This window comes from Neoarius graeffei, chromosome 20 (assembly GCF_027579695.1).
Source record: "Neoarius graeffei isolate fNeoGra1 chromosome 20, fNeoGra1.pri, whole genome shotgun sequence".
NCBI lineage: Eukaryota > Metazoa > Chordata > Actinopteri > Siluriformes > Ariidae > Neoarius > Neoarius graeffei.
In genome coordinates, this window is record NC_083588.1 from 38,732,432 (window position 1) to 38,748,032 (window position 15,601).

The 15,601-nt window shown below is 41.6% G+C and overlaps 1 protein-coding gene across 1 annotated transcript; it reads left to right on the plus strand.

Moving 5' to 3' along the window:
* Positions 1-4,872: 4,872 nt before the first annotated feature.
* On the plus strand, positions 4,873-15,528 carry hmox1a (heme oxygenase 1a). Its single transcript, XM_060902604.1, has 6 exons — positions 4,873-5,049; positions 5,414-5,525; positions 5,804-6,019; positions 12,833-13,105; positions 14,960-15,008; positions 15,140-15,528. Exons 1-6 carry the CDS (start codon positions 5,009-5,011, stop codon positions 15,265-15,267), a joined length of 819 nt encoding a protein of 272 aa, XP_060758587.1. The 5' UTR covers positions 4,873-5,008; the 3' UTR covers positions 15,268-15,528.
* Positions 15,529-15,601: the final 73 nt, after the last annotated feature.

Here is a 15,601-nt window from a genome sequence, read left to right on the forward strand (position 1 = left end):
AGATCATCACGAAGAGCGGCTACGGGTACCGATTCCGTAGTGGGGCAACAATCAGCCACCTGCTCTACATGGATGACATCAAGCTGTATGCCAGGAATGAGCGAGAAATAGACTCGCTGATCCACACCACCCGGATCTACAGCGATGACATAGGGATGTCATTCGGATTGGACAAGTGTGGCCGGATGGTCTCAAAGAGAGGCAAGATGATCCGGACTGAAGGGATTGACCTACCAGAGGGCAACATAGGTGATATCCAAGACAGCTACAAGTACCTTGGCATCCCACAGGCTAATGGAAACCATGAAGAGGCCACAAGGAAGTCAACCACAGCCAAATACCTCCAGAGAGTAAGGCAGGTCCTGAAAAGTCAGCTGAATGGTAAAAACAAGGTCCGAGCCATCAACATGTACGCACTACCAGTCATCAGATACCCCGCTGGTATCATAAACTGGCCAAAGGAGGAGATAGAAGCCACAGATATCAAGACTAGAAAGCTCCTCACCATGCATGGAGGGTTCCACCCCAAGTCCAGCACCCTGAGACTATACACTAAGCGGAAAGAGGGAGGCCGAGGGCTAGTGAGCGTCAAGACCACGGTCCAGGATGAAACATCGAAAATCCGAGAATACATCAGAAAGATGGCCCCAAAGGATGAACTTCTAAGTGAATGTCTCAGGCAGCAGAACCCTGATGAGAGTGCAGAGGAGGAGGAGGAACAGACAACCTGGAGAGACAAACCCCTACATGGCATGTACCACCGTCAGATAGAGGAAGTGGCTGATATCAAGAAATCCTACCAGTGGCTGGATAATGCAGGACTGACAGACAGCACAGAGGCACTAATCATGGCAGCACAAGAACAGGCCATAAGCACAAGAGCCATAGATGCCAAGATCTACCAGAGTAGATCAGACCCAAGATGCAGACTGTGCAAAAAAGCCCCTGAAACAGTCCAGCACATAGTAGCAGGGTGTAAGATGCTAGCTGGATCAGCGTACATGGAGAGGCACAACCAAGTGGCTGGGATAGTATACAGGAACATCTGCAACCAGTATGGAATAGAAATACCCAAGTCCCAATGGGCCATACCACAGAAGGTGGCTGAGAACAATAGGGCCAAGATTCTGTGGGACTTCAGCTTCCAGACTGACAAACAGATCCTGGCTAACCAACCGGACATAGTGGTGGTGGACAAAGAGCAGAAGAGGGTGGTGGTGATAGATGTGGCGATCCCAGCTGACGCCAACATCAGGAAGAAGGAACATGAGAAACTTGAGAAGTATCAAGGGTTGAAAGAGCAGCTGGAACGGATGTGGAAGGTCAAGGGTTGCGTGGTCCCCGTGGTAGTGGGGGCACTTGGGGCAGTAACCCCCAAACTGGGAGAGTGGCTCCAGCAAATCCCAGGAACAACATCTGAAGCCTCAGTCCAGAAGAGCGCAGTCCTAGGAACATCGAAGATGCTGCGCAGAACCCTCAAACTCTCAGGCCTCTGGTAGAGGACCCGAGCTTGAGGATGACATGGATAGCACACACACACACCCCCACACACCCCCACCCCCCCACCCCCCCGCCAGGGGTGAGAAGGAGATTTTTATATATATATATATATATATATATATATATATATATATATAAAATGTATAATAATGTATAATAAAAATACTAATAATGATAAACTGAACACCTGCCGCATCAACAACAAACTGGTAAGTTAGGAGGAAGGTTCTTTCGCTGACGTCATATAGCTCCTCCTCCTCCTCCGTCTCCTGGGTGCTGCAGCCCCGTCAAATTTGCCCAAATAGCCGCGTTTTTTTATCATAACTTGTAAAATAGGCGCCTTTGTGAATTAATATATGGATCATCGGGAATTACTTTTTATGTTATAAAACATCGCCAAAGATGTCAAAAATGTGTCATCAGCACTTTAACTGTAAAATAAATTCCATAGAATCCCCCAGCACAGATTTATTTAATGTTTACAATAATGTTTTGTGGGGCGGCACGGTGGTGTAGTGGTTAGCACTGTCGCCTCACAGCAAGAAGGTCCGGATTCGAGCCCCGTGGCTTGTGAGGGCCTTTTTGTGTGGAGTTTGCATGTTATCCCCGTGGGTTTCCTCCGGGTGCTCCGGTTTCCCCCACAGTCCAAAGACATGCAGGTTAGGTTAACTGGTGACTCTAAATTGACCGTAGGTGTGAATGGTTGTCTGTGTCTATGTGTCAGCCCTGTGATGACCTGGCGACTTGTCCAGGGTGTACCCCGCCTTTCACCCGTAGTCAGCTGGGATAGGCTCCAGCTTGCCTGTGACCCTGTAGAACAGGATAAAGCGGCTAGAGATAATGAGATGAGATGAATAATGTTTTGTCTATTTATAAGAGACCAAAAACCATTTCACTTTTTCACTGATTTATTCCCATTGACAAAACACATTAGGTTCAACCAGTAGATCCATGACCTTATTTATAAACTGATTTGTTTTTGAGTTATTGAGGTTTGGCTAAATCCTCCTTTAATTCCAGTCAAATAGACAAATAAAGCTATGCTTCACAGACCCCTGGGAGTCCCAGAACCTCAATTTAAGAACCTCTTATGGTTTAAATTATAAGAAAAGCTGAAGTGTTAGGCAAAGCTCAAAAATCAAGTAGCGTAGTGTGGAATAGTTTATAATAGAAAGTCTTGGAAGCTGTTTGACATACAGTATATTGCCCCTTTTCCTCCTCTTTCAAACTAATTGTTTTCTCAGACCAGAATATGTACCCTGATGTCAAGTGTCCATCAGTTGTACATAAGCACTTGATTTCTGACCCAGGGAATTTGTTCTCCTATATCCACATTTACTGGATATGAGCAATCGCGCACTCTGATTGGCTACTCTACTACTAGGCTATCAGCTCATATACCATGAATAGAGAAAAACAAAATGGCGGAGCGTGTTGCTGAACCAACTGAAGACGAAATAAAAACTCTACTCGAAAACAAAGCCCCAAAAATACAAAAAAAGCAACAAAATATGGAATAAAAGTGTTTGATGGTAAAAACATATTTTTTATTTTTCAAGAATTATTATTATTATTATAGCATTTTTCACAAATTGCTACTGTCATTTCGCCAGTTTGTTCACATTCTAAGCAGAAATTATTTTGTCGGACGTTTTGTATGAAGTTTTTATTTATCGAATTTGCAAAAAATAAAAATAAAACTGCTCTGTTTCTCAAAATCCAGTGAATGTGGATAGAATAAAACAGTTATTCCATTCGATCTCATTACATGGTTTATAGCCAACTAGGTGCTACGTGCCTCATCGTCTATCAGCTCATGTACGACTCAATTTCGTGGAACAACTGTTAAATATACAGAGAGAGAGAGAGAGAGATGACAAAACATATTTTTGACTGCATATCATTTTCCAAAGGGCGGCACGTGTAGTGGTTGTAGTGGTTAGCACCGTCGCCTCACAGCAAGAAGGTCTGGATTCAAGCCCAGCAGCCGACGAGGGCCTTTCTGTGTGGAGTTTGCATGCTCTCCCCGTGTCCGCGTGGGTTTCCTCCGGGTGTTCCAGTTTCCCCCACAGTCCAAAGACATTTAGGTTAGGCTAATTGGTGGCTCTAAATTGACCATAGGTGTGAATGTGAGTGTGAATGGTTGTCTGTGTCTATGTGTCAGCCCTGTGATGACCTGGCGACTTGTCCAGGGTGTACCCCGCCTTTCGCCCGTAGTCAGCTGGGATAGGCTCCAGCTTGCCTGCGACCCTGTAGGACAGGATAAGCGGCTACAGATAACGGATGGATGGATGGATCATGTTCCAAAGCTTAGTATTATGAGACATTCAACATGACCAGGATGACTAGAAACCTTGACAGACAGCTACCCTAGAATTTAAATAAAATAAAATAAAAAATCTAAATGTGATTCAGTCATTTATTAATTCAAATTATTCAAAGCCTGTCCCAGGAACACTGTATGTGAGACATGAATACACCTAGGTCACCATGCGCGCGCGCACACACTGACACCTAGACATTCTACCTACTGGTATATTTTTGGGACGTGGGAAGGAACTAGAGATTATGCACAGAAACTTTGTTGCCTAAACTGAGGTTCAAACCACAGACCCTGAAGCTGTGAGACAGCCACACTATCCACTGCGACACGATAATTCAAAACGCAAAAATAGCTGGGTACCATTGGTGAATGTGATTGTCAGCTGATTCCAAGGGCCATATGTGGAGAGAGGATTGAAGGGAGTGCTAGGAACAAAAATTCTCCAGTAGAATAAAAACAACAAAAACAAAGGCTCATTGTGTTGGGGGCCCAGTGCATTCATCAGGAAGCCAAAAAGTTCTGCTGCTCAAAGCCTAAAATATTATTCATTCACAATTCTATTTTTTTTACAGCTCCCCTGTGACTATAGTTCAGTAAATCTTAATATAAATTCATTCAAACCACATTGTGAACCAATGAATTTTATTTCACTTGAGTGAATTGAGTCCACCACTTGACGTTACAGAAATGTGTCCCATCAGCAAGTACGCTTTTTCTTCAGTGTCACGGTTTTATGTTCTTCTTTGCTGAGTCACGTTAAGACACTGATTTATTTTCACAACATCAAACAGATCCAACTTCAATCCTCAGGATCTGATCAACGGTGATTTATGGTGGTGCTGACAGTGTAGAAAAAAAATGTTTATATGATTATTACATTAAGGCTTTGTCTATTGTCTTTTTGTGATTTTGTCTTGTAGCATTTATTAACCCAGGGTCATTATGCTTATTCATGTCTACACCATGTGAGATATGAGTCAGCACTCTCAGTTCCTATTTAACAAACAAGGGGGAGGGAGGGAAGTATATATTAAAAAAGAAAACAGAGATGATGAAGAAATCAGACCAAGGATAATCTCAGGCTGGTAGTTGTGGTTTCACAATTATTTGTAAGCAGCTATCGGTCTTCTCGCAGAAGGGACCTGCATTGTTGCATCAAATTATTAAAGATTGTCAGTTTCTGAAATGGATACTGCAAAAATGAAAGGAGCAAAGAGTGTTGGCAGGTAAGCAGATAGCACACTTATTAATACATTTCTCTACAGTATGCTTCATTAATACTAGTTGGAACAGGTGGATTCTTGAGAAAAAAGGATGTTTTAGAAGAAAACCATGCAAATAAAGTGACGCACGATCTAAGAGACTTGACCGGACATTTGGTCCTCTTATCTATCAGTGAGTGCCAATTGAAAACGGTGCCATTTGTTTGTGCACTCTATTCTCAAGAAACTCTCACTGTCTCTATTTGATCAGCTATTGGAATGACCATCAATATGTCTCTGGATAGTTGTAAATTTATTTTATTTTAAGTAGTCATGTGGTGTGAACATCACAAACACAGTGAAGACTGTATTTGCTGTTCGTCCACAGCGATCTGTCAGAGCAGATAAAAGAGGTGACCAAAGACAGCCATGTACGTGCTGAGAACACCCAGCTAATGCTCAACTACCAGAAAGGACAGATCACTCTACCGCAGTACAAGGTGAGAATACTCAGCAAGAACTACACCTTTCCCAATTAATTGGTTGAGTAAATATTTAAATTATTGGACAGTCATAGAGAACATTTCATAAAAATGTTCAATTTGTAGAAGAAATATAGAGTAGTCAGCACTGTTTTCAGGAAAACTCAGCCCTACAGAAACTGACCTCAACTAGCATCAGCTTTCTGTTCCTTTCTCAGTAGTAAAAGCAGTTCTCTAAATTCACATGCCCATTTCTCAAAGATTTCCTTTTTTCCCCCCCTTTCTTTGGCTTACAGATTCTTCTGTGCTCCCTGTACAAGATCTACCAAGCGCTGGAAGAGGAACTGGACAGGAACTCGGCCCATCCAGCTGTGGAGCCCATCTACTTTCCTCAGGAGTTAGCCAGATTGGAGCCCCTTGAGAGAGATCTTGAATATTTCTTTGGGCCACAGTGGAGAAAGAGAGTCACAGTACCTGCTGCAACACACAGATACACAGAGAGGCTCCGAGAGGTACAGCTTTTTATGCCACATTAAGGAGGGTCACATTAATGAATACATTTTAATCGTTTTTGTCTGACTGTCGTTTGCACAATGTCATCTGATTTGGAGGCTGTTGCGAAATAAGAAAGCAATTTTCACAATCTCTGTTTCCTGAAAATTGTATTTATTTTTTTTAGGAAAATAGGAAAAAGGGAAAATAGGAAAAAGAACAAGTAAATAAATTGTAGGAACACACACACACATAAAGTCAGGGGGGAAGCACAATCATTGTAGCACAACTCCAGTGATCAAAATTTGGGGTAGATCATTTTTTCAATGTACATTAAAAGTTTAATCAAAATGTTTACGCAGCTCCAGCACATCACCACACTATAGGAAAGGTGATTTTGTCAAACTTAGCTCCTGATTCACCAGAATATAGATGTGAAATTCAATTCAATTGTATTTGTATAGCACTTTTAACAATAGACATCATCACAAAGTAGCTTTACAGAAATATACTCAGCAAAAATAAAAACTTGACACTCATTATTTTTCAAATAGTGTTTAGAAACTTTTCTTGAAAGAGTTCTTGTTGTGATTATGGTTAAATGCATTGTCAAGGGCATTACGTCACACATTCATTCTGCTGGTCGGGCCTACGTAGCACGTGCGAGAGCACTGCACGCTAAAATCACGTTTCCACGTGACACAAGTGACGTGACCTATTGATACACGTGCAATTGATCTCACGGTAGCAGAGTAGAGTGTCATCTCAGAAAAACAAGGTTTTATGGTTAATTATTCGTTAATTTGCAATGCCACGACTGTCAAACATTCAGCGTGAACGTGCCATTGGCATGCTGAATACGGGAACATCCGTCACTGACGTTGCGAGGGTTATGGGATGCAGTCGACAGACCATCCATAATCTCCAGACACGTCTCCATCAAACTGGCACCACAGCCGACCGTAAGGAACCCTCCACAGAACTTGCAGGAGCTTGGTGCCATGTTGGTACAAATATGACGGCACATTCCCCAAGCTGTGTTCAGACGCATCATCCAATCCATGAGGAGACGTTGTATCGCAGTTGTGAACGCCCATGGAGGACACACCCGATATTGACATGATTTCATTAAGTTGTGACTCACAGTTTTTGATCATGGACATTGTCGTCGCATTTCCGGTGGAACCGATTCCATGACAAACATGATCTGTATGCTATAGCATCTTTAATGACAAGATAATTGAATACAATCGTTATTTCAAACCTATTTTCCAAAATGTTCAAATTATTGACTTTGAAACGAGTGTAAAGTTTTTATTTTTGTTGAGTATATATAAATTCAGGATATAAATTTTTAAACATGTGAATTTATAAATTCACCTCTAAAGCGCAAGGCTGAGGCAATGGTAGCAAGGAAAAACTCCCTGAGATGACATGAGGAAGAAATCTTGAGAGGAACCAGACTCAAAATCCTAACCCAGCCTCATTTGAGTGATAACAGATAGTGTGATTATAAATAACACATTTCTATAAGTGTGTCCTATATGCAGGGGCGTATCAAGCTTTCCAAAAGTGGGGGTGTTTTGGAATGGGGAAACCATATCATTAGAAATCGGTTTATGGCTATATACACACCTGGCGTGTACACTGTGATGTACTGTCAATGACCGATATGGAACTTTTTCATATCCATGGTCCATGGATGCAAATGAAAGGGAGGACAGCAGAAAGCGTATAAATCCAATTGACTCCAGCCAAGCTCTGCATTTCATGCAGAGATCTATCATGTTGGGTTTTGGTGTTGTTACTGCCAGGGCTATGTAATTATTCAGTAAGTGAAGGCAAAAAGTATTGAGTGATAATTCTAGGTAACAGGATACTGTTCTATAACAGAGATGTCAGTATTGCTGCCTACACTGGTATACACTGATATAAACAAAACCAAAAACTTCACATAGCCCAAGAAGTCATACACAGTGCATAGATCATTCAACGTTTGATAATCACACGAGTCGACACGAGTCACATTAGCATAGCTAATATTGCCTCTCTCTCTCTAGCCGGCTAGTATGCTACTAACATTAAGCATTTCAATCAATACTGCCTTAAATAAAACTGGTGCACCACGGATCCTCGATCTTGAAAGGAGTGCAGTGGTTGAGTGATTGAGCAGTAGGTTACTCAAAGTAGTGGCACGTTTGCAAGCCTGTGGGTGCAGGGGTAATATAGTCAACTTACTTGGGTCTTCTTGAAAAAGGAGTCAATCGTCCCCTGCCTTTTCCTTTTCTGCATCCTTGTCAATATTGCACAACAAAAGAGGACAGCATTAATAGTCCTATGGAAATTAACACAATCTTTTAGGGCATGGCACCTGGGACAACTGTTTGAACGACGGCATCGCAAGCGCTTTGAGAAGGGTCTGTCTGCAGAGCCGCAGAGCCAGGCACAGTAAGCACCGCATGCGACATCAAACCTGGAACGGTGAATCAGGAGCGGTAAAACTGGTGTTGGCTCTGCAGCTCTGCAGACAGATACTGTATTATTGAGCGCTTTCGGCACGCTACGCAAACTGGCTATTATATTCACGCAACTGCTGATTGGTCGGGTGAGAAAAACTGTTTTGAGTCCGTTGTGTGGCTGTTTTTTGTCTAACGTTATGGCAATAGTTTACTTCCTTGTTACACATTTTATAGTAGCTGTATAATTTTCATAATGATGTCATTTTAATCTGACAAAAGTGCGGGGGATGAAATTGTGTTTCAACAAAAGTGGGGGGATGAAACGTACGCATCCCCCGCGGGTGATACACCCCTGCCTATATGGTCAAAAAGTGCAACTGGGTAACCAAGTCCCTTCCTATGCCATGTGGCGCATAGGGCGGCGCCGATCTCTGTAGCCCTCGGCCTCTCGCCTATTACATAGCTAGGGTTAGAGTGGGTGGGCTAGTCCTCTGGTAACCGCGAGAGTTTGACTCCCCACTCGCATCTGTATTGCAGCATGCTTTGCCAGACAGCAGTAGGTACCATTTTTATGATGGTCTTTGGTATGACCCGACCGCACGGAGAACTCGCGATCTCCCAATTGAGATGAGAGGCGGACACGCTAACCACTAGGCCAACTCACGGTCAACTGGGTAACCAGGAAATGCTTTATAGTTTTAACATGAAGTCTCTTTTGTTGAAGTTATCAACTGTTCATTGATGAAGAGTTGCGTGCAAAACGGTTCATGGCAACTGCATTCCTAAAGTTATGGCAATTGTAGTCCTAAGCAATTGTAGCAAAACTGTTTGTATTCATTTTCCAAAGCCATGTTCCAAGTGTATTTTTTTGACTGTCCATATGGAGCCATCCTCCACAGGAGCAAAGTGATGAGAACTAGGGCATCAGGATGGATCAGGCAGGTCCGGAGAGCAGGAAAGGTCAGCATCACTGGTATCTCAGAAGTGGTATGGGTAGCGGGGGAGAAACAGTTAGATATGCCCAGTGTCATCTAATGGTTAAGAACAATGTACCTTGTGCATTGAATGTAAGCAGGGACTCCAGCAAGACTAACTATGACAGCATAACTAAAAGGGAAAGTCAGAAGGTAACACAGACACGAGGGCACCCTGGGACATAAAGTGGCGAGCCACTACACTGTCAACAAACCTGAATGAATGCGTGAGAGTTTGGGGGGGCAGCATTCATATATTCCACTTTATCAAAACACTCTATGCCCAAGAACCCTCCAGGTCTGTTCCTTTACCTAATAAAAGGCTATTAACAAAAGGCTTGACTGAACCAATATGTTTTCAGCCTAGACTTAAAGTGCATATCACAGGTAAATTCAGGAGCAAGATCAATGTAATTCTCCTATTTTATATTAAACTTTGGTCAAATATCTGTCACATTTTGTATTTTGTGCAATTTTTTTACCTTGCGCAATACCAGAAAAATTCAGTTGAAACTAGAAAAGCACTCGGAGAGCGCAGACCTCCACCAAGAATCCTTTAAAAAATTCCGGGATCCAGACGGTGATCCGGATCACTGCCAAAATTTAATGGATTGTTACTTGTGCCCAGTCACACCTCTGGAAAAAAATTCAGAGCAATCCATTCATAACTTTTTCCGTAATGTTGCTAACAGACAAACCAACAAACATACAAACCAGCGCTACCGAAAACATAACCTCCTTGGCGGAGGTAATCAAGCCATTTGAGGCGAATTGGTCCGCCTCTGAAAAAACTTGCCATTTGGATTTCCCGGCAAACATTGATTTTCGTGACGTCACGTGCGGGACGCCTCCTTCTGAATCCTACGTCAGCGCTGGTTTGTTTATGAGAAAACGACCTGGTGGTTTTCTGCAAATTTCTTCAACGTTATCACTTAATTATTAAAATGGTTAACAGATGTATCGTAGGAGGGTGTAGCAACACCAATCTTGATGGGATTAGTACTCATCGTTTCCCAAAAGACCGGACAATGAGAGAGAAATGGGAGCGCTTGGTCTACACAGGCTGTGCACTGAAACCGTGCAAGCTCTCGCAGCCTGCTGGCGCTTCCGCAGGTGACGTCACAAATCTGGCTCCAGACTCCCTTGGGATTTTTCCAGATGCGTTTTGTTATTTTATTTTCTTCTGCTGTAGACAGATGGTCTTGTGCAAAATTACCCTTCTGGATGTGTGTGTAAAGGAACATACTTTCATATAAAAAAAAAACGAAATTGGTCCAGAATAGGGCTGGGTACCGGTACAAAACCGGTATTTCTTGCTGGACCAGTCCAAAAAAAAAATCAGTGGACCGGTTGTTGGACCCAGGGCTGCGTTAACCCTTGCCGAGGGCCTGGGCAGACACCCCCCCGAGGCCCCACCCCCGCCTGTTGTCAACTGCGCTCAGCAAATTCACCCCCTCAGACGTGCCTGTCTAACTAGACACAGAAACTTAAATAATGACAGTGGCACAATTAGAAATACTATTGAACGATAAAACTTTATATCCATCAACACCTGTTTAATCGAGAAAAAGCAATGGTGAAATAGGCAATTGCATGGTGAAAAAATCCATCAGACATCACGGTTAACAAGTCTGGTTAACTAAAGTTTAGCCTCAAGAAGCCTTTGAATGAGTGAGTCAATGAACAACATGTCAAGAACATAACCTAGGCCTACAACAGTTTCTTTAGTATTCAGAACAAGAACATTCATTTGGGATATAACCGTTCGTTTTCATTTTGGAATCCAGGCGACTTTTAACTTGTGAAAACAAAGAGCGATAACAAAGAAAGAAAAATATCTTGCTTCTCAGAAATAAATCTCAAAATGTTAGGCTATGTGAAACATTTCATCCTTTCACACACGTAATGTCCCAAACAGCAGTGGCACACAGCTTTGCGCATTCAGTTTGACAGCTATGGGTCAACTTACAAGGGCACTTTCCTACTTTTCTGGAAAGCGAAGTCATTAATTAAATTACTGAACTCAAGCTGGCGTAGCGTGTGAAGACATGGTGGACAGTGATCATATTGACAATGACAGGTGATTTATGCGACGGGACAAGGTGGGCTTCCTTACGGGTGGCAAAATGCATGAAAAATGTTATCAATATGATCAAAACTTCTGAAAATATCGTTTCATATTTTCCGATCTCGCTACCTCCGAGGCCCCGGGCAGCTGCCCATGAAGCCCATTAGGATAACACGTCCTTGGTTGGACCGATTAGAAAATTCACAGTACCAGGCTACCAGCAGGCGGTCACATAACAATGTTACCAGTCTAAGAAAATAACAAAACAGAGCAGATTTAGCTATCCGTGGTTACTCTCTTTCGAAGACATTCGCTGTGAATCATATCAAGAAACACTTAAAGGATGAGTCAACAGACAGCGAGGCGAGTATAGTTAGTTTTGAGACAAAGTGCGAACCTGAAAAATTATATCAATCAAGAATAGTGATCCGACACATGCATACACTTGTACTCATGTAAATTTACACGCGAAATAAAAATGACACCCAAACAAACCACAAATTAGTTTACCGATATTTTTTTCCTTCCTGTGTGCCCATAGTCAGCTTATTTCCATGAGTTTGGAAAGCCAAAATCCATCAATAAACAAAGAAACTGGCACTCGCCGCTTGCTCAGCAAAACACACCGCCATTTTGAATAAGGCTGAGATCTCGGAAAATCTCGCGAGATTTCTGCATATTAGTTGCTTGTGCATTGAAAATAATCATATCATTCTAATATACAATTTGAACATAATTTGTAGGACTCACAAAGACCTGTACTTGTGTCTCGCTCCCCAAAATATGATATAGTACTGCTGCACTACTATAATCAGATCCAGGTCCGGACCTGGACCTGACCTGGATTTTCTGTACCGGTACCCACCCCTAGTCCAGAATATGCACTTTAAACACTGAGACCGTGTTTGAGTCCAGAACACTAACTGGAAGGCTGTTCCATAACTGTGGATCTCTATAAGAGAAGGCTGTGCGTAGCCTTCAGTATTTGAGATACCAACAAGTAGCCTGCACCTTTTGATCTAAGTAGGCATGCTGGGTTATAAAAGACCAGAAGTTGTGAAGAAAGTGCCACATGAAATCATAACTACAGTACACTTCTAAAAACGAGGGTTCCGCAAAGGCATTTTTGTTGGTTAACAGATCTAGCTTTCTAAAGCAGAATTTGTTGCCTTTTCCAAAATGGAATACACCTTGTTGTAATGTCTCTACACATAGAGCCTTTACGGATTCCCTTAGACAAGCCCTTTAACTTGCTAGAATCTCTTCTTTGTAAGTCTGTATCATGTTTGTATTGCCATGTCTTTCTAACCCGTCGATCTTCCTGTGATTCAGATTGGCAGGAGCAGTCCTAATCTCCTCGTAGCTCATGCTTACACCCGTTACCTTGGTGACTTGTCAGGAGGTCAGGTCCTAGGAAAAATTACCCAGAGGTCCATGGGACTTAACGGCAAGGAGGGTGTGGAATTCTTCTCATTCCCTGGCGTGACAAGCCCTCATCGCTTTAAGCAGCTGTACAGGAGCAGAATGAACAGCATTGAGCTGAGTGAGGAAGAGCGCAGGAAAGTTCTGGACGAAGCTGTCAGGGCCTTCGAATTTAACATTGAGGTAAAGTTTAACATGAGGAACTTATGCATGAGCTTTAGTAATGATTGCAAGATTTGTGTAAAACATAGGTAGAGAATGCAATTAAAGATTCACAGAATGATAAACATGTAACTCAGATATGAGTTTTTGGTGTCTGCTTACAACCTGACAAATAACACTGCAGAGGTGCAAAACTAATCTTGTTAAGATCACACATCACTTTCAGCAGTTAAAAAATGTAGAATGCTGCTTTTTCATCAAAAAGTAGATGGACTTTGTAATTTTTTTTTTTTAAAGTCTTGTAGCAGGCGGCACGGTGGTGTAGTGGTTAGCACTGTTGCCTCACAGCAAGAAGGTCCTGGGTTCGAGCCCCGGGGCCGGCGAGGGCCTTTCTGTGTGGAGTTTGCATGTTCTCCCTGTGTCCGCATGGGTTTCCTCCGGGTGCTCCGGTTTCCCCCACAGTCCAAAGACATGCAGGTTAGGTTAACTGGTGACTCTAAATTGACCATAGGTGTGAATGGTTGTCTGTGTCTATGTGTCAGCCCTGTGATGACCTGGCGACTTGTCCAGGGTGTACCCCGCCTTTCGCCCGTAGTCAGCTGGGATAGGCTCCAGCTTGCCTGCGACCCTGTAGAAGGATAAAGCGGCTAGAGATGAGATGAGATGAGAAGTCTTGTAGCTTATAATATGTGATGTGTATGGAAGCATATTGCTGCCACACTAGATTAAAAAAAAAATTAGTATCACATAACATGAAAAGTTTATTGCTATAACAATATCTTTTTCATGTTATAACAATATAATTTCACGTTACAACGTGATAATTTGGTTTCATGTTATAACGTGATCATTTTTATTGTTAAACCGTAAAACGCTTCACATTATAACGTGATAACTTTAAACTGGTTTAAACGAGGTGTGTGGAGAATGAACTGGGGAATAAACTGGATAATATGGCTCATTTACATGATTTAATCAAGCTCTACTTCATGCTTGGGTTGAACTGTGGTAAAATATATTCACATATTCAAACTTCCTGGATCAATAACAATTAAGCGAAACGTTAAAACACAATAGATGTCTCTTTCCTACTGTATCAAGGTAGACAATGAGCTACAACCTAATTTTAATCAAAACGAGTTGCTCTCAGAGCGACTGCAATGAGCGAATTGCACATAACTGCCTACAAATAATGGTCTGCTCATGTGCAGTTAGTTCGCACTTTTGTCAACATGGCTGCTTCCCTAAATTGACAGTAGAAACAGTGAAAACACGAAAAAATTGGTCACGCAAACTTCATAATCAGTATTTTTTAAATTGAATGATAAAACAATTATTTAACTCGGTTTTCACAAAATATCCTGATTTGTTAGTCTCGCAAGCAATTATTTGCCTCGGCATCAGCAAATAATTGCTTGCTCGCCACTAACAAATCACGATATTTTGTTCAACCTCATCCAATATAATTGCTTACTGGTATAACGTGAAATGTGTTATAACAAACTTTTCACATTTTTACAACGATACGGATCCCCCCCCCCCTTTTTTCTGGTGTGGCAGGAATACGCTTCCATATATTACAAAATCACTTCATCAGATTCAGAGATATCATTAAATATTGTATCTTTGCCTAGACTGCCTTTCTATTGTGCCTAGCTAGACTGCCTTTCGATTTCATAAAATCGGTGAAATTTAGTTCCATCTAAAATGTGGTCATTGTGATACATGTTTAAACTACTGAATTCTAGCACTAGCTATCATTTGGGCACAAGAATAAGAAAAGTTGTAATTTTTTTGCACTCATGTAATCTTTGGGTTTTTGTGATAACTGGGGAAATTTAAAAAAAAAAAAAAACACATTGTTCTCTACGACAGGTTTTTGATGACCTTCAAAAAATATTAAGCATCACAGATGCTACTTTGGGTAAGTATTAATTTCCTTCAAAATCTGCCAAAAAAAAAAGCAAGTTATAAAAGCTTTAAAATTTATTTTATCTTATCTTCATAATCATTATTATAGAAAATAAAACAGATTGCAATTTTTTGTGTGATCAGGTGGCAGTGGAACGCAAAACGGATCCACCACAACACCAGCCATTTCGAGCTCTCCAGTTATTCAGTATACATTAGGACTGTGTGTTGTACTGGCAACTGTTGGAATGGGCGTCTATGCTGCTTTTTAAATGTTATACAGAATATATAAGAAACTGTTTACTTTGAATCAATGATAAATAACTGATTAGAAACTAAAGCTGCTTGAAATACAGGACTGAGCCACTGCGATTATGAAAAAGCACGAAAATGACATTTCTGACCAGTTTTCAATTCGTAATTCAAAAACAAGGTGAGCTCACTGAAATTCATTCAAGTTATTTTTTTTGCAATGCAAGATTTAAGCGATTCTGGAAATATTTGACTAATAAATTCACTTCCTGTATACATTTCCTCAAATGTCTCTTTACTGCGGAAACAAACTTATTACCATGGGAAGGAACTGCACATGCAAGTCACCTAACA